Genomic DNA, 17,660 nt, shown 5'->3' with positions numbered 1-17,660 from the left:
GTGGGTGTTGTGGGTGTACAGTGGAGACAGGAGCTGGGAGCCTGGATGAGATCACTGAGCAGATCGGATGCCAGGCACGAGGCTTGCCTACCTTGTTCAGAGGCCGGGAGGAGGGGAGAGAAGAGCAGAAGGTAGAGGGGTGTGGCCACCTGGGCTCCAGTCCTGACTGTGTGACCCGGGCACGTTACTTAACCTCTCTGTGCCTCGATGTCCCACCCAACTTGTAGAACAGGGACAAGAACAGCGCCCACTGCATAGGTACTTGGCTGATGATTGCAGCGCTGGCAATACTTAAGTGCTTCTTAAATAGAATAGAGGGACTTCCCTGGCGGCGCAGTGGTTAAGAATCCGCCTGCCAACACAGGGACACGGGTTCGAGCAACTAAGCCCGTGCGCCCCATCTACTGAGCCTGAGCTCTAGAGCCTGTGAGCCACAACTACTGAAGCCCGTGCGTCTAGAGCCCATGCTCTGCAGCAAGAGAAGCCACCACAATGAGAAGCCCGCGCACTGCAACAAGAGTAGCCTCCACTCGCCACAACTAGAGAAAGCCCAGGCACAGCAACGAAGACCCAACGCAACCAAAAATAAATAAGTAAATGAACATTAAAAAAAAAAATAGAGGGTGGGTGGAAGCCAGGTGTCCATGAGCCCAGTGAAGCAGCTGTTGGAAGGAGGAGGGACGGAGCAGCCATCAAAGCAGGTCTGAGGATTGAGCAGGGGATTGGCCAAGGGGACACTGTTTGTGACCGCAGAGAGCAGATCCAAGGAGGGGGCCCGGCTGGGGGAGGCGTTTATGGGAGGAAAGGTATCGGAGATGTGGATGTAGCAGGGGGGACAGGGAGAGGGTCCAGAGTGGGTTTAAGACAGGACAAAGGGTGTCTGTCTAGGTGATGGGCAAATCTGGGTGGGGGAGGGGGCAGAACTGCTGGAGGATCCAGAGGGTGGCCTAAACGGTAAGGGGGGAGGGCCCAGGTGCGAGTGACAGGGGACATTAGGTAGCCTTGCTGTTCTTGGGGGCAGGGAAGAGAGAGGAGAAAGGGCTCACAGTAGTAGGCGGGCCCAACCCCAAGGCCCATGACTCAGAATCCTGCCTGTGACCGTGTGGCCTCAGCAACAGCACATGGAGTGGCAACTTTCTCCTTGGAACCTCGCCACCATGCAGTCCAAGTGGCAGAGTCCAAGGTTCAGAAATCAGGCCACTGGGCTTCCCTGGTGGCGCAGTGGTTAAGAATCCCACCAGTGCAGGGGACACGGGTTCGAGCCCTGGTCTGGGAAGATTCCACATGCCATGGAGCAACTAAGCCCGTGTGCCACAACTACTGAGCCTGCATGTCACAACTACTGAAGCCCGCGCCTAGAGCCCGTGCTCCGCAACAAGAGAAGCCACTGCAATGAGAAGCCCACACACCGCAACAAAGAGTAGCCGCTGCTCGCCACAACTAGAGAAAACCCACGCGCAGCAACCAGGACCCAACGCAGCCATAAATAAATAAATAAAATAAATAAAATTTTAAAAAGTTATATATGTATAACTGAATCACTTTGCTGTACAGCAGTAATTAACACAACTTTAAAATCAACTATACTTCAATAAAATAAATGTTTAAACAAAAAAGAAATCAGGCCACCACCCTCACACTCCTGGGTGGGGATGTGAGATGGGCCAGTGGCTGTGGGAAAGTCTGGCTCCTCAACAGTTCCTCAAACAGTTACACAGAGTTACCATGTGACCCGGCAGTTCCACTCTGAGGTGCATACCCAGCAGAAATGAAAACATATGCCCACACAAATACTTGTACAGCGTTACAAAGCCAAAAGGTGGAACCCATCAATGGACAAATGGATAAACACAATATGGTCCATTCATATAATAGGATATTACTCCGCATGAAAAGGAGAGAAGCACTGACACACACTACAACATGGATGAACCCTGAAGATGTGATGTTCAGTGAGAGACACCAGACACAAGAGGCCACATAGTACATGATGTGAAACGTCGAGAACAGGCAAATCCACAAAGAGTGGATTCATGGTTGTCAGGGGCTGGGGGAGGGGGCTGGAGAAGACTGGTAATGGGGACAGGGGGTTACTTTTTGGGGTGCTGAATGATATAAGCCAGTCACAGAAAGTGAAGTACTGTCTGATTCCACTCATAGTAGGTCCCTAGAGAAGTCAAATTCATAGAGACAGGAAGTAGACGGTGGGGGCCAGGGGCTGGGGGTTGACTACAAATGCGGATGGGGTTTCTTTCTGGGGTGATGAGAATGTTCTAGAATTAGATAGTGGTGATGGTTCCACAACATTGTGAATATACTAAAAATGACTTAATTGTACACTTTGGTTAAAATGGTGAATTTATGTTATATGGATTTTAACTCAATTAAAAACATTTTTTTTTTCTAAGAAAAAATCAGGCCCTGGTTCCGGAAAGGCCTCTGGCTGGTGGGCAACTCAGCGTCCCCACTGGGGGACACAGGCACTTTGGCCACCACAGGGAGCCTCGCTGGAGCCTTGAGACTTCCCCAAGATTCCACTGCTCCTCTGCAAAGTGGGGAAAGTGTGGAAAAGCGGTGAAACCCAGGCACAAATCCCTACCAGAGCCAGTGGGACCACAGTGGGCAGCTCATCCTGCCCAGTTCTGCTCTTATTGTAACTGGCCTGAAGTCAGGAATGGGGTGAGGTCTTGCTCCATCTCTCCCCCTCGGTGGGTTCCAAGGGGAGGGAAGGTCGCCCTGAGCTGTTTTTCTGCAAACCCTCAAGTAAATAGCCAGCCGGTGGCCATCTTCACGACAAAGTTACAGATCCCAGCTGAAGGGAAACTGGGAACAGCTGAGGCTTCCCAAGGGCCACTCAGACTCACCAGTGTGGCCTGACACCCAGTGCTGCCAGGGGGCGTGAGGGGGGGTTTCCTGAGAAGTGCGGCACCCAGTTGAGATAATGGGAGCTCCCAGCCAAGAAATGACTTCAGAACTCGCCGGCCCCTCGTGACCAGGCTGAGAGGGAGAAGCACGTGAAGGCTATTGGGCAAGGAAGGAATGTAGCAACCTGGCCCCGGGGATCCTGTCCCCTTTGCCACCGAACTCGGCCGTCTAAGCCCTGGGTTGGCCTGGGTTGGGGCAGAGGGAGGGGGCTCGTTGTCTCCCCCAAAGGACCCCAGCCCCGAAAGCCCTGCCCCCTAAGCCTCTGCAGAAACGTTCACCGGGAGGGTCCAAGAAGGAGGAGAGAGAAGTTCACGGGCGGCACAACACCCTCCTGGCTGCAGGTCAACGTCCAGCCACGGCTGGGGGTGGGGGCAGCCAGGCCGGTGTGGAATTCCGTGACTCAGGTCCCGAGAATGGGGTGGGTCTGCTCTCTGGGCGTTGGCCAAACGCCTGAGCCTCGAGTGGGAATGAGCTTGGAGCCAAGCCAACGGGAGCCCCATCCCGAACCGCACGCTGTGTCACGTTGCAAATGACAACAGACCCCTCTGGGCTTGCTCTTTCCTTGCTAAACACACACCTGCGCGTCCTCCAGGAGAAAGGGGGCGGGACCACAGGGTAACTACTAACTGCCCTCCCCAGGGCTCACGTGCCACTTATATAAGCAGTTAAGGCGGCGGTGTCCAAGGGCGGCGACACTCGGCTCTGTGCTGACGGCGCACCCTGCAGCAGGGACGCGGCCGTGCGGGGCTGTCGCCGCAGGTGACCCGCAGGCCCTCGCAGCGACACCGCAGCCCGAGTGGGGGGACTCCGACACCCAGCGTGGTTTTATTTACATTAAAAACAAAACCCCAAAAACAGTTTTCAATGAGCTGGGGCGAGTTTTCTGAGAGTTCGAGCCAGCCCCCCCCCACTCCTTCCCCACCCCTCCCCCTCCCCCCCGCCACGGGTTTCCAGTAGTATCTCAAGTTGTTGAGCATCCCTCAGTGTAGATAACTGTTCGCAAGCCTTCACGGCACCGCTGGCGTCGACGCTGCCACCCGCTCTCCGATGAGCATGCGCAGTCACAGCGACAAACAGCCGCCGGGCCCCGGCCCCCCCAGCCCGCCCCCCACCCCCACCCCGGCCTCCTATTGGCTGGCGCAGGCACGCGTCTGCAGAGCCTACGCATCCAGCCAATGAGGGCTCTGGTAGGCGTGGCCTAGGGCGGGGAGGCGAGGCGCGCCGGTGCGCGTCCATTGGTCGGCTCGGCGAGGGGAGGAGCGCTGCCTCTCGGGGAGCTCCCGCTGCCGCCGCGATGAGCTTCAACCGCTTGTGTCGTCTGTTGAAGCCGACGCTTCTCTGCGGGGCCCTGGTAGTGCCCGGCCTGGCCAGCACCATGGTGAGCGCGGCGCCACTGGTCGTTGGGCGGGCCGTTGGGCGGGCGCGCGGCCTGCCTTCCGGCGCTCGGGGCCGCGGCGACCTTGGACGGGGGGCGCCGGCCTCGGGCGCGCGGACAGCACTCGGCGCCCCCTCCGCGGCCGTCGGGGCCGTGGGTAGCGCGCGGGCCGGAGTCACGGTCCGAGTCTCGGTGGGGGGCGGGGGCCGCGTCCGGGGGAGCCAGAGACAGGGCTGGGCGGTTGGGACCCCTGGGTGGGCGCCCCTGACGCACAGAAGCTGCAGCGTCGGGGCAGCTGGGGGTGGCGTCGTTGGCCACTGGAGCCCCGCCTGCGGCTCGGAGAGCGGGGGTGTCCGACGGGGTGGAAATCCGGGATCACGCGCCACGGGGCGTCACTGCCCCTCCCCCGCTCTGCGCGCCCTGGGGCCCCGCGCGGTGGCGTCACAGAGGAGCGGCCCAGCGCCCTTGGCTACCGGCCCTTTCTCCCCCGGGCGCGGCGCTCGGTGGGCACAGGTGCGGCCGGAGACGGGCGGGCATGGGCCGCGCAGCCGCCGGCTCCCCGGGTCGTCGCGGGCAGCGGCGCCGGTTGCTGGCCGGGCGGCGGCGCCGAGCCTCCCGGGGGCGGCGGCACCGCCGAGCCCCCCGGAGGCGGAGGGCTCGAGCGTGCTGTCGCAGGAGGGCGCGCCCCCGGCTTCCGCCGACTACCAAGAGCCCTGGGCAGGTGGGGACCGCGGCCGAGGAAAGCTTTGGCTGCGGCAGCGAGTCCCAAGACCCGGTGCGCGCGGGGCCCCCACACCCGCGGGCGGCGTCCCCACCCACTGGGGTACCTGGCGGGGTTCCGAACACTTCCTGGGTCTCAAGTGTTTCCGGTCAAATGTGCCCTGCTGTGCAGGGGAGCGCACGCCTTTGAGGAGGAGGAGCCTCCCCTTTTACTTGCCCCAGGGCTCCGGTTTTCCTCCCTTGGCACCCCGGGCTGGGCGAGCGGGCCGGTTGGCCGCGGGCTCCAGGCCCCGAGGTCCGCCGGCCACTCGGCACGCCCTTGCCTTGCAGTGCGCGTCCCGCGACGACTGGCGCTGTGCTCGCTCCATGCACGAATTCTCAGCTACGGACATCGATGGGCGCATGGTTAACCTGGACAAGTACCGGTGGGTACCTGCCCACTTGGTGGAGGGAGCAGGGAGAAGGTCGGGGCCATGACCTGACCGCCTCGTCCCGCCGCCTCCAGGGGCTACGTGTGCATCGTCACCAATGTGGCCTCGCAATGAGGCAAGACAGAGGTAAACTACACTCAGCTGGTCGACCTGCACGCCCGATTCGCTGAGCGTGGTTTACGGATCCTGGCCTTCCCTTGCAACCAGTTCGGGAAGCAGGTGCGTCATGGCTGGCCCTGGATATCCCTGTGTGTCCCTGTGTGCGGGCGTGGGGAGAGGGTCTCTCTGTGGAAGCGGGAGCCAAAGGGGTACAGGCTCCTCCCCACTCACCCCAGCACCCCTGTCTGCACAGGAGCCAGGGAGTAACGCCGAGATCAAAGAGTTCGCTGCCGGCTATAACGTCAAATTCGACATGTTCAGCAAGATCTGTGTGAATGGGGATGATGCCCACCCACTGTGGAAGTGGATGAAAGTCCAGCCCAAGGGGAGGGGCATGCTGGGAAAGTGAGTTGGGGGCCGGGGCGGGGGGGGGGGTCAGGATGGCTCCCCAGGGGCAATGGGGGGTCTGCAGCTGCCACGGGATTCCTCACGATCTCACGCTTCTCTTCTAGTGCCATCAAATGGAACTTCACCAAGGTAAGGGGTGCTGGGGGCCTGGGGGACGGGGACAGACCCAGCCACAGCTGGGCTGCTTCGAGGGTCCCTGGCCCTGACCTAAATGGGGCAGTGCATGGGGACTGCTGGCTCGCCCCAGCCCCATGGTGGCCTCGGGTCCTGACACGGCCTCCCCCACAGTTCCTCATTGACAAGAACGGCTGTGTGGTGAAGCGGTACGGTCCCATGGAAGAGCCCCTGGTAGGTGTCTGTCGGGGAGCCTGCCTGGGAGGGCCCTGGGAAGAGGCGCCCCTGACCCCCTTTCCCCCGCAGGTGATAGAGAAGGATCTGCCGTGCTACCTCTAGCTCCACAAGTGTGCTCCCCTGACCCGAGCCTGCCGCCTGTGCCCCTCGGAGCCTTCCACCCGGCGTCCATGATGGTCTGCCTGAAAACCAGCCCCTGGTGGGGCAGACCCGAGAACCCGGCGTGCACCCCTGCCGGAGGAAGGTCCCTCGGCCCGGCTAACGGCTCGGCAACCCCACCCCCTGCTGCCTTGTGGGAATAAAACACACAGTACAAATTGACTTGCTTGTTGCTTTTGCTTACTTGGGGGGTGGGGGGTGTCTTGTCCCAGGCCCCTCTGGGCTCAGGGGCAGGTATAATCAGCTCCCCAGGCTGGGTGCGGGGGGAATGTGGGAGGTGGAGTTCCCTCAGGGTTCAGAGGGCTGCACCCGCCCTGCTGCCCCAGCTGCTAATCTCCTCAGCCCAGCCAGGGCAGAGCTGATCCTGGCGGAGGTGCTGCCTCCTGACTGGCCCACTGCTCTAGGTCTGCGGGGGGACCTCGGCCTCCTCCAGTGTGCCCAGGTGGGAGGGTCAGGCGACCTGGGCCTTGTGGGCCTGCCTGCTGGAGGCTCACTGCACCTGAGCTGGGCGTCGGGCCCAGCTGGGCACCAAGCCGGCCTCGCGGTGAGGACGCGGAGTCTGCACCAGGCCTGCCCACGGGCTTCACCCAGCAGAGGGAGCCCCCCCCAGGAGGGCTGGTGGGCACAGCCTGCCTGCCTGCAGCTCAAGAGAGCCATCCTGGTGAGAGTGGGGGGGAGCACAGCTGTAGAGTGGCCAAGCTGCTCTACCAGGGCCTGCTTCTAGGGCCCACCAGTCCGCCTCCCCAGTGGGGGCAGCCCCCTCCCACTTCCGGGCCAGAGGCCGGGCACGCTCCCCACAGCTTCCAGGAAGGGCCTGGCGTCCAGTCCTGCCTTCCCAACTCGGCCCAGCTCTTGGGCTCTCCTGTCCCCAGGCTGCCCCACCTGCCTCAACCAACAAACACCCCGAGGAAGACCTGGAAAGAAACCAAGGCAGAGCCCTCAGTCCTGAACACGGGGTTCTGAGCAACGGGCCCCTGAGCAACGGGCCCAGGCGGCTCAGGTCTCGGCGGGCAGGAGGCAGCAGTGTCTGCTCCAAGACGCCTGGGGCCTGGTACGGCCGGTTCAGAGGCAGCTGGCCTGCCATCCCGGTGCCAGGACCACGCAGTGGACAAACAGCCTCTTGGGGCGGGTGTCTCCCCGAGCCTGGCCCCGGTCATCCAGAAGGCCAGGCGCTGTGGGTGGGATGAGGCAGCAGAGGGAAGGCCAGCAGCCTCCCCGGACCACCGTACGCCCCCTCCCCGCCGTCCCTGCAGGCCAGAGCAGCAGACAGCCTGGGAAGTAGTGAAAAGGCACATATATTTAAAAAAGATCTCTTTACATATATACACTTGAATTCATTATAAATACACATAGAAACCAGGGGGCCACCCACCAGCTCCGCAGGAGATTCCAGGCCCTGGGAGAGGTGGCTGGGCAATAATTTAGGGCACAGAGAGCAGGGAGGGGGTTGCATATATTAATAGAAGATCTGCCCCACGGAGCCCCCCAGAGGCGGTGGGGCCCTGAGCACCTGGGGTTTCCTGAGTTTCCAGCTCTTGGGGCCACCCAGTTTTGTGGATTTCAGGGATCCAGGCCTGACCCGGCCTGGTAAGGTGGGTGGGGTGGGAGCCCCAACCCCGGCCTGGAGGGGGGCAGCAGAGGACAGAGGCACAGAGGAGGCCCCCCACCCCCAGGCCCTGCCTGGCCCCTAAGTGTCCTGAGTGGGGCCTGCGCATGGCCACTGCCCACCAGGCAGGGCTCGGAGGGCCCCCCCAGGGCCGGCAGCGTCTCGAGGGTCTGCCCAGGCACCAGCGGGAAGGCACTGCAGTGGAGGCCTCGGGAGGCCGGACGAAGGGCCCCTGGCCCCGCCTGCTCCTCTCAGTAGTCCGCTCACCACCCGCTTCCCCGGCGTAGACAGGGCGCCTATTATAGATAAATAAGTTTCGTGCGGGAAGGATGCCTCGGGGCCTAGGAGTTGGGGAAGGGGGGGCTGAACTGGATGACGCTCTGCCGCTCGGGGCCCCCACTGCCCTCTGGCGCGCCTGCTGCCCCCCTGCCGGCGCCCAGCGGGCCGGGGGGCTCAGGGGGCGGCGCGGCGTTGAGGGAGCGCAGCATATCCTCCAGCACCTCCTTGAAGTTGATGTCGCAACCCTGGTGCAGGAGCGCCGCGGGGTCAGCCGGGGCATCGGGGGCACCCAGCAGCAGGCCGCCGGGGCCAGGGGCTGGGGCCGGGAAGGCGAAGGGCGAGGGCGGCGGGAAGGCCTGGGCCGGCGGACTGTACGTGAGGTCCAGGACCTCGCCGGGGCCACAGGGCAGCGCGAGCGGGCGTGGGGCGGGCGGCAGCGCGGGGAGACCCCGGGCGCGCGCCTGCTTGCGCTTCACATCGGCGTCCATGAGCTGCAGCTCCTGCAGGACGCGGCGCACGCAAGCCTCGGGGATCTTGATGCCTGCGGGGTGGGGGCGGGGCCGGCGGTCAGGGCCCGAGGGGCGGGGCGGGGCGCCCCCTCCCACACCCCGCCCACGCCCACCGCTCACCAACTTGCTTCTTCTTGTCCTTGGTCTTGAGGCGCACGATCTGCAGGTAGCTGCTGCTGGTGACGTCGGCCATGACGGCGGCGATGCGGCCCCACACGCGCAGCAGGGCCCCGCACAGCATGTAGTGGTGTCGCAGCCTCAGGCCCTGCGCGCAGTCCTTGCCCTCCTGCACCAGCCGGCAGTGCCGGTTCCTGCGCGGGGACCACGGCTCAGACCAACTGCTGCACAGGCATGGGCGCGCCCCCCCAACACCCCCCCCACTGCCCCCAGGCTGCCCTGGGCCCTCACCACGTGGTGTGGCTGCAGTGTGTCAGCGAGAAGGTGTAGCTGCTCTCCCAGTGCTCTCTGGCCTCCTCCGCTGTCACCTGCGGACACAGCCGGTTGAGCCCCTGGACCGCGGGCAGGCGGGGAACAGGAGGTCCGAAGGCCCCAGGCCCGCTCATCCTGCACCTGGCGGCCAGGGCAGCGGAGCATGGAGGTGGAGGGCCGGCCTGGGGTTTGCAGGAGACGGGCGCGCCAGGGGCACAGTGGGGGCGCACTGCGGGGCCGTCGGGGCCTACCCGGTGGAACCTCCGGCACAGGCTGTCCAAGGTCTCCAGCTGGCTCTGCCGACCGATGTTGGGCTTGTACACGGTGAAGAGCTTGCCGCGGTTCTGCTGGGCCAGCAGGCAGCTGGGCTTGTTGCCGCGGACCTGGGTGGGGGCGTGTGTGAGGCTGGGGCTGCATCGCATGTGCCGGTGCGGGCCCGCGCGGGCCGCCGCCCTCCCCTCCCAGCCCACCGGCGGGGGTCCTGCCCGTGGGGGGGCGCTGGGGGCTTGCTGGGGGGCCCACCTTGTAGGAGAGGTAGAAGCCGTCATGGGTGCCCATCAGCTCCAGCGACCGGGCATAGGCCTCCTCCCACTTCAGGCCGCGGTCCACGCTGATCTGCGGGCACGCGGGCATCAGGGGGGGTGGGGGTGAGGGGTGGGGGCGGGGCGGGCGGATGTAGCCACTCACCTTATAGAAGACCACCTGCCCATCCTGCGGGTGCCCGGGGGCCAGGAACACCTGCTGGCTCTCCTCGTAGATCTCGTCAATGCCGGGGGCCAGGTCTGGGGAGGGCGAGCGGGGTCAGTGGCCGGTCTCGGGGCCCGGGCCTGGGGGGAAGGGCATCCCCAGCGGGGCTCACCCAGGATGCCCATGTCGTATTTGCCCTCCTTCTTGTCGGCGGCGATGAGGTGGTCGAAGGTGTCGGAGAAGTACTGGAAGAGCGTGTTCTGCTTGTGCACCTCCAGCCCCAGGATGCGGTTGAGGAACTTGCTGATGGAGCAGTCTGCTGGTGACAGGGGCCCTCAGGCTGCGTCAGGCCGGCCCTCCCTGTCCGCCCACCCGGGAGGTGCGGGGCCGGGGGCGTGGGACTCACCCTTCTCCACGTCCAGGCAGCCGGACCGGGACTCGCGCCCGCCGATGCCGACCGACAGCAGCCCCTGCTTCATGTCTGTGGGGAAGGAGAGCCTCGCACGCCTGCCCACCCCACCCCACAGGGGCTCCCCCTCATCACCCGTGTCCCCCTGGGGTGTGTGGGGAGGGTCCACCAGCTCACCGCGAAAGAAGACGGCGTCCCCTCCAGGGTAGCCCTGGGGCAGCGGCACCTTGCTCTCTGTCTGGCTTAGGATGGTGGTGAGGACGCAGCTGAGCGCCCGGGCGCCGTACTGTGGGGAGGGGTGAGGGCCGCGGGCCGCGTCAGAGGCTGGGGCACCCCAGGTGTCGGGGTTCTGGCACCCCGGGGACCCTCCTCTCCTGGGCCACCCCCCTTCGGGTACCTTGTTCTCAAAGTTGTACTTGCTCAGGTCACGGGACTCGGTGGCTCGGCGGTCCCCGTGGGTCAGAGCCCCCTGCCCAGGATGGGGAAAGCGGTCACACGTTGCCCACGTGTTGCTCCTCCCTGCGCCCTGCGCCCTCCCCAGGGAGCCTCCCCACCCAGTCCCCCGCCCAGCCCCGCCGGCCCCCCCCGCCCCCCAACTCACCAGGCTCTCCAGCCGCTTGGCCACGATGGAGGCAAACCTGCGCTCCCCGGCCAGCTCCGAGATAAGGAAGATGTACTCAGGCGCGGAGACCTGGTTGGAGCGGTGGGTCCGGCCTGGAGGCAGAAAGGGCTTTTAGGGACCAGGCAGGCCCCGGGGTGGGGTGGCCTGGGGTGGGGGCGGGGCTCACCAAACTGCTGGATGGCCCGGTCGGCGCTCCAGGGCAGCTCCAGTGTCATGTGCACCCTGCGCCGCTGGTTGGGGACCCGGCGGTCGGCTTGGAGGGAGATGCCGGAGCTGGAGGCCTCTGAGATGATGGCCACGAGCTAGAGGGACGTGGACGGGGACAGGTCTGCGGGGCGGCAGGGCGGTAGCCTGCTCCTCCTCGCCCCGCGCCCTGTGTGCCCTGGGTCAACTGGCTGCATTTGGGGTGACCCACACAGGAAGTTCAGACGTGTGTGTCCGTGAACGTGTCTCCGAGGGCTTAGAATGGAATCTGGACCATCCCGGGTCACCCCTGGAGTGTCTGCCTGGCCTGTGGACATCAGCTCCCACGGGGCAGCCCAGAGAAGCGGTGGGCCAGGCACCGACACAGGACACGTGCGACTCGGGCTGAAGGCGGGGCTGGCCGGGGGGCGCTGTGAGGGCCCCACGCAGGCACAGGAGCACAGCACACACCCCCACACACGGCTGGTGATCCTCCAGCCAGCCGCTCGGGACCCCTGTGCCTCCCGGCCCACGCGCAGCTGCACAGGGGTGCCCTCCAGGCACAGCCCCGCACCCCACCTTCTCTCCGCTCATGAAGCGCTCCTTCTCCCTGAGGTTCACGTGATCGATGGAGAGGCCCTGCTCCGCCCGGGACTCGAAGGCCACTGTCCCGTCGGACCTGGACACTACGCGGCCCTTCCTGCCGGTCATCTGTGGCCGTGGTGGGGGCGAGGGGACAGGTTGTCAGCCGCTGTTGTCGCCCAGGGGCTGGTCCCCGTGGGCCTCAGTTTCCCTATCCCCCCACCTGGGACCCTGGGGCTCTTGGGTGTGTGTGGCAGGGGGCTGCCAGGACCCGGCCTCTTGCCAGGCTCGGGTGCCCACGGGGCCATAAGCAGGAATGTTCACTGCATCTTCCTAAGTTTTTTTATGGCAACCCAGCCGCCTAGGCCAAGATGAACCTGAGGTGGCACCAGAGGGACGTCCCAGGAAAGAGCACAGGAACACAGGGGGAAGGAAGGACGGGAGGGGGGACAGGGTGGGGGACGGGGTCGGGGGTCAGGCTTGGGGCTTGAGAGCACACCCAGACCCCGGAGGCCCGGGCTGGGAGCCCTGGCCCAGGGGGGCGTGCGGGGGAGGTGGGTGTGGAGCTGGGTGGCAGTGGCTGAAGGGGTAGAGCAGGACACGGGACGCTGGACCCAGCAGCCGCCCCCCCCCCCGCCACCGCCGAGCTGGCCACCAGGGGGCACCAGAGCTCACCTCCGCCACGCACTCCGGACCCCCAAGCTGGTCAATGAGCTCGTCCAGGGTGTTGACGGGCAGCTCCCGGCCCAGCGTCCGCACCTTGGCCAGCAGGTCCTGCTTCAGCCGGTCCACCCGCTCCAGGACACCGGGGCCGTGCAGGTCCCGCGGTGCGGGACACAGGGGGCCTGTGGGGCCAGAGGGTCAGGGGGGACTGGCCAGGCCGCCTGCCCAAGGTCCTGTTCCCAGCCCTGGCCCTTGAGGATGACAGGGGTCTCTGGGGAGCGGGGCTGAGCCAGGGGTCCAGAACCTTCTCCCTAAGCCCCACCAGCCCTTGCCTAGCTGCACGCCCTGACCCCCACACTCGGAGCCTGAGAAGCAGGGACGTGGGGGGAGGGTGTGGGGGCGGCCACAGGCCTCACCGCGGTCGTCGGCCGGGAGCCCGATGGCGTCCACGATGACCACGTCGTCGTCCATCAGGGACTCGGGGGAGGAGTGGAAGTCGCTGTCCAGGCCGCCATCCGACTCCGTGCTGCTGTCGTCACTGACGCGGATCACGCCCGCTGCGTCACACGCCAGCCTGGGCACCTTGGCCCCGCGGCCCCGCGGCCGCCCTGCAGGGGAGCAGCCAGGAGTCACTTCCACCTGGCCCCGCGCCTTTGTCCTGGCGGCACGGTCCGGGGACAGGCCCGGGTGCCAGGATGGTCAGGGCTCAGGGCCGGAGCCCCCTGCTCCATCCACCTTTGGCAGGTCTGGGCTCTCCTGGTGGCCGGGGCGCGGCGTAAAGGGGCATCTCTAACACCCCCGCCAGACTTCCTGACACGGCAGTGTGTCCTCGGGTGGTGCCTGGGGAGGCCACACGCCCACCCTCAACAGGGCGGCCCTGGGTGGGTCGGCCAGAGGATGAGCCCAGGTCCTGATGAGGTGGCAGTCCAGGGGTCTATGTAACTAGGCTACCCTCCAGGACACCCGGAAGGCCGGTCCCAGGAAGTGGGAGGGGCAGGACTGGGCCCCCCGAGGCTGGCCGTGTACCCTCAGGTAAGTTGCTTGGCCTCTCTGAGCCCTACTTCCCCCCTGGGAGTGGATGCTCAGTCTTTGCCTAGAGGAACAGCGGGCAGTGCATGCCAGAAGGTGCTATGAGGCCACTTCCCCGTCCCGGGGTGCTTTTAAGGGCTCCACCCTAGTCCCTGGACCAGTGTGGTTTCGGCCTTGGGCTCACTTTCACCTGGGGAGTGCGAGTCCCCGCCTTCTGGGGGTGAGGCTAGAGGCCATGGGGATGCGCTAGCCACACCCCCATCCTGCAGCGCTGGGGTTTTTAGCTGACTGAGCAGCTGCCCTGGAGGGTTGGGGAGGGCATCAGGGGTCAGGCCACGTGGCTGTGCAGCCAGCAGCAGAGGGAGCAGCGGGAGTGACAGGCCGACCCAGATCAAGGCTTAGAAAGGAGGGAGGCCGGAGGGAGGCGGCAGGAGCAAGGGAGGAGGCCACAAGGCGCCCGAGGTCCAGGCGGGCGGCGGGCGCTTACGTTTTCGCTTACTGCCTGGTCCTCTCTCTCGCTTCCTCTTGGTTGAAGGAAAGTGCTTCTGAATTAGCGACAGAAAGACGCCTCTGAAAGTGAAAAGCAGAGTTTATTTTCACTGGGAGACCTGGAGGGGTTGGGTCCCGTGTGTGGGTTTGCTCTGGTGGGGACACCCAGCGCCAGGGGGGCCCACGGGTGGGTCTGGGTGCAGGGGCTCAGAGAAGGTTGGTGGGAGGGGAAAGGAGCTGCAAGGACATGGGGGCGGGGGGAGCAGGGGGGGCGGGGGGAGCGGGGGGGGCGGGGTTCCCACCCACACGTGGTGGGCAATGGACGGAGCGTGGGTGGGAAGCTGGGTGGGGCTCCTGCCGTCAAAGGGCCCACAGTTCTGCCCACACGCGCTGACGGCCTCTGAGGGCCGAGGGGGTGGCTCCCAGGATGGGGTCCCACGGGAAGGGAGGTGACGCTGGGCTGAAGGGAAGGGGCCAGGATGAGGCGAGCCAGGCAAGGGGCCTCGTGCTGGGACCCTCACCCAGGGTGGGAAGGGAGGCCAGGGGCTTCGGGGACCACCAAGGCCAGTCCCTAGAATCAGTGCAGTCCTTGAAACGGCACGGTTCCCACGTGGGGGGGGGGTGGGGGTGGGTGCGGGCGCCGGGAAGCCTCATTCTAAAGCCCTGGGACCCTCGGCCAGCGCCCTCCGAGTCCTGGGGTCCCCACGGTTACCCTTTCTGGCGAGCTGGGCCTAAGGTCACTGAGGGCCGGGGCCGCTCCCTAGGCTGGGAACACAGGCAGAGCCAGGCCACAGGTCGGCCCCAGGGTGGGTCGCACAGGGAGGGGTCCCCGGCATAGCCCCCACCCTCCCCCCAAGGCCGCAGGCATCACTCACTCGGCAGCGGACACGAAGCCATCAAGCTGGCCCTCCTTCTCGCCCAGCACCTCCCGGGTACGCGCCTCACCCGTGGACTGCAGCCCAATAACCACGCACTGCGGGGGGTGGGTGGTGGTGAGCAGAGCCCCGACCACCAGCCCCGGAGTGCGGCCCCAGAGGGGCCACCAGGGAAGCCTCAGGCCCCACACCCGCCCTGTCCCGGCAGCCGAAACCCAGGGTGGGCCTCAGTCTCTCCCTCCTCCCACCCGTGTCCCTCGGGCTGCCAGGCCCCGACAAGCCCAGATCCACCTGGAAAGTCCACCTGGCAGCCCACAGCCAGCCTCAGCTCCCGGACCCCCACCCCCATCCTCCGCCCTGTTCTTCCTGGGGACTCGCCAGCCCAGCCTGCACAGGGGGAGCCTGGGGCAAGGCGGGACCAGAACCTTCCGGGCCTCAGCATCGCCCTCACCAGCCCCATCCTTGCAGGTTCGACCCAGCCACGCGCAGGCTCCTCTGCGATCGTGAGGCTGACACGGCGTGCCGGGTTCTGCCCACTCGCCCCTGACACAGGGATGCAGGGGGCCCGGCACAGCCCACCTCACCTTGTCCCGGGCCAGCTCCTCCCGGGCCAGCTCCACCAGCCGGCGCACCTTGGCGGCAACACATAGGTACTTGAAGAAGCGCTGGTGGGCCGACCAGAACTGGCCCCACAGGGACTTGCGCGACTCCAGGCCGATCCAGTCAGCGGCCTGCTGGAACACGCCCAGGGCCTCGGCCCACTGCAATGACACGCCCGGCTCAGCTCACTACCACCGCCTCTGCCCGGACCCCGGCTGCCCTCGCCCCGTGGAAATGTGGGCCAGGGAAGGAGGGTGTAAGTAGAGCAACAAGGAGGCCCTGGCGATAGCTGGACGGTCGGAAATGTCAGGAAACAACAAGTGTGATGCTGGCGACGCCGTGGTGGAATGGCGCTCGTGCAGCCCAGGGGCAAGTGGACACCGCCTCCCGAGGCGGCGGGGACACCCACCCTCCCTTCCTGCCAGCGGCCTCCGACTCCCCACACTTCAGACCAGGGGTCTCGCCGGGGCGGTCCTGCCCCCAGGGGACACCGGGCCATGTCTGGGGCATCTGTGGCTGTCACACTGGGGGGATCCAGGCAGCGAGCAGGTGGGTCCAGGGAGGTGCTGCCCAGCCCGCAGCGCCCAGGACGGCCCCACGGAGACAGACTGAAAACGGCCACCAGCTCTGGGTCCTGTCCTGGGGGCAACGTGCTCACGGAATCGTGGGGAGGGGAGGCGGGGACGCGGTCGTACAGTCCGTACACAATCCCCAACTTGAACAGGATCAAGATGCTGGGCTCCTGCCAAAGACCGAGGCGGGTGGGCCAGCTGCGCCCTCCCGTCCACAGTCTGACTAATCCCCGTGGTGTCCTTAAGGGCAGATGCCGAAGGTGACGGGGGCGTAACTCCAAGGGGACACGCAGGCTGTCCACTCAGTCAGAGGCTCACCAGCAGGGCCGCCCGGTTGTAGATGTGCTCGAAGGCCGGGGCCAGCGGGATCTCCTCGATGCGGAAGGTGACGCCGGAGAAGCTGAGCTGGCGTGCGATGTACATGCCACTGACCTTCATGTCCATGGCCACGATCTCCATGGCGCCCACACCCCTGCGGGTGAACACAGGCTGCCTGGGCAATGGCCTGGGACCACATGCTAGGTTCCACCCAGGGACAGAGCGACCCGGGGAGGGGCTGTCACCCAGCACTGAGCCCTGGAGGGTGAAGAAGGGCCAGGTACATGGAGCAGAGAGCACTTGCAAAGGCCCTGTGGCCACCAACGGCCTGGTGGGCCTTGGAAACAGACAGAAGGTGGTCTGCCTGGACCAACGAGGGGCCTGCACAGGAGCAGGAAAACTGGGGAGGGGGCCCTTTCCCCCCGAGACCGATGGGAAGTACTAGGCAGAGAAAGGATGGGATTTGCATTTTACGATCTCTCTGGCTGCCAGAGGAGCATGGGCAGGTGTGAGGGTGACACCTGGCCCCCGCTCCCATCACGTGGGGGATGGGCGTGGGGGTAAAGAGCACACCTCTTCTCGATGGCATGCAGAAACTCCTCGAAGGTCCGGAAGGGCGTGCCCTCGCCCCAGATACCCAGGCGGCTCATGTAGATCATGTTCCGGGGCTCAGAGGCACCTGGGGGAGGGGGGAGCCACCGTCAGCTCCTCTGACCTGGGAAGGTCGGGGGCCTCAGGTGTGGCCCCAGAAATGGCACGAGGGCCAGGAATGGGGACCTGAGCCTCTTGGGAAAGTGCCCACAGCCAGCTGGCAGAGGGGAGGCCCCTGACGGGGGTTGGTGTCTGAGAACAGGGCCTGGCAGGAGCTGGGCTGCAAACTGGACGCTTCCCCGACCCCCTCCCACACACAGCTGCGCCAGGGCAGGCATCGCTCATCGATGACCAGGCCCTCACCTGTGGCGCTGGCGTAGACCACCCTGGCCAGGGGCAGCTTGTTCTGCAGGTCCAGCACGGCCTTGCCCATCTTGGTGGAGCTGGCGTTCTTGGCTTTGTGGCACTCGTCAAACACAATCTGGGGTGGGCGTGGGTTAAGGACTGTTCTGGAAGGCGGGCCGCCCCACAGACCCACCACGATGCCCTAAGTGGTCCCTTCCTGGTTGGGGGGAACTCCGGAAGGTGCCTGGGGGGATCTGGCCATGGGGTAGGGTCCTTGGGGTGTGTGAGGCCACCAAGGCCAGAGGGAAACAGCCTCTAGGCCCCGAACAACGCGGACAGGAATTGGAAGACACAGAAAGTAATTAATGTTTTCAGGGGAAAAAGAGCAAGTTACAGACAAGTAT

At 65.4% G+C, this 17,660-nt stretch overlaps 2 protein-coding genes across 10 annotated transcripts in view; one reads left to right on the top strand and one right to left on the bottom strand.

Moving 5' to 3' along the window:
* The first annotated feature begins 4,144 nt into the window (after nucleotides 1-4,144).
* GPX4 (glutathione peroxidase 4) lies at nucleotides 4,145-6,630 on the top strand. Of its 3 annotated transcripts, none has more exons than XM_082383133.1 (7): nucleotides 4,146-4,303; nucleotides 5,351-5,445; nucleotides 5,526-5,670; nucleotides 5,804-5,955; nucleotides 6,063-6,087; nucleotides 6,247-6,306; nucleotides 6,379-6,630. In XM_082383133.1, exons 1-7 carry the CDS (start codon nucleotides 4,220-4,222, stop codon nucleotides 6,409-6,411), a joined length of 594 nt encoding a protein of 197 aa, XP_082239259.1. In that variant the 5' UTR covers nucleotides 4,146-4,219; the 3' UTR covers nucleotides 6,412-6,630. The 3 variants fall into 3 exon arrangements, with proteins under 3 accessions (XP_082239258.1, XP_082239259.1, XP_082239260.1); XM_082383134.1 differs by lacking the exon at nucleotides 4,146-4,303 and adding an exon at nucleotides 4,674-5,021; XM_082383132.1 differs by having other exon boundaries at nucleotides 4,145-4,303; nucleotides 6,247-6,630.
* A 1,117-nt stretch (nucleotides 6,631-7,747) lies between these two features.
* SBNO2 (strawberry notch homolog 2) overlaps nucleotides 7,748-17,660 on the bottom strand; it is a 47,451-nt gene continuing 37,538 nt past the window's right edge. For 5 of the 7 annotated variants that reach the window (XM_082381852.1, XM_082381851.1, XM_082381855.1 and 2 more), the window contains 21 exons: nucleotides 17,275-17,392; nucleotides 16,894-16,999; nucleotides 16,321-16,474; nucleotides 15,415-15,591; nucleotides 14,831-14,928; nucleotides 13,954-14,036; nucleotides 12,854-13,045; nucleotides 12,450-12,619; nucleotides 11,772-11,903; nucleotides 11,176-11,311; nucleotides 10,989-11,101; nucleotides 10,785-10,856; nucleotides 10,565-10,673; nucleotides 10,385-10,459; nucleotides 10,151-10,297; nucleotides 9,979-10,073; nucleotides 9,814-9,906; nucleotides 9,543-9,674; nucleotides 9,271-9,347; nucleotides 8,983-9,173; nucleotides 7,748-8,894 (listed from right to left, as the gene is read on the bottom strand). In XM_082381852.1, coding sequence (XP_082237978.1) covers nucleotides 8,416-8,894; nucleotides 8,983-9,173; nucleotides 9,271-9,347; nucleotides 9,543-9,674; nucleotides 9,814-9,906; nucleotides 9,979-10,073; nucleotides 10,151-10,297; nucleotides 10,385-10,459; nucleotides 10,565-10,673; nucleotides 10,785-10,856; nucleotides 10,989-11,101; nucleotides 11,176-11,311; nucleotides 11,772-11,903; nucleotides 12,450-12,619; nucleotides 12,854-13,045; nucleotides 13,954-14,036; nucleotides 14,831-14,928; nucleotides 15,415-15,591; nucleotides 16,321-16,474; nucleotides 16,894-16,999; nucleotides 17,275-17,392 — 2,949 coding nt within the window. In that variant the 3' untranslated portion in view covers nucleotides 7,748-8,415. The remainder of the gene's footprint in view (nucleotides 8,895-8,982; nucleotides 9,174-9,270; nucleotides 9,348-9,542; nucleotides 9,675-9,813; nucleotides 9,907-9,978; nucleotides 10,074-10,150; nucleotides 10,298-10,384; nucleotides 10,460-10,564; nucleotides 10,674-10,784; nucleotides 10,857-10,988; nucleotides 11,102-11,175; nucleotides 11,312-11,771; nucleotides 11,904-12,449; nucleotides 12,620-12,853; nucleotides 13,046-13,953; nucleotides 14,037-14,830; nucleotides 14,929-15,414; nucleotides 15,592-16,320; nucleotides 16,475-16,893; nucleotides 17,000-17,274; nucleotides 17,393-17,660) is intronic. The other 2 variants (XM_082381854.1, XM_082381857.1) reach the window with 1 other exon arrangement.

This window comes from Balaenoptera borealis (assembly GCF_965194805.1).
Source record: "Balaenoptera borealis genome assembly, chromosome: 2".
Lineage (NCBI taxonomy): Eukaryota > Metazoa > Chordata > Mammalia > Artiodactyla > Balaenopteridae > Balaenoptera > Balaenoptera borealis.
This window is presented reverse-complemented; position numbering and strand designations above follow the sequence as displayed.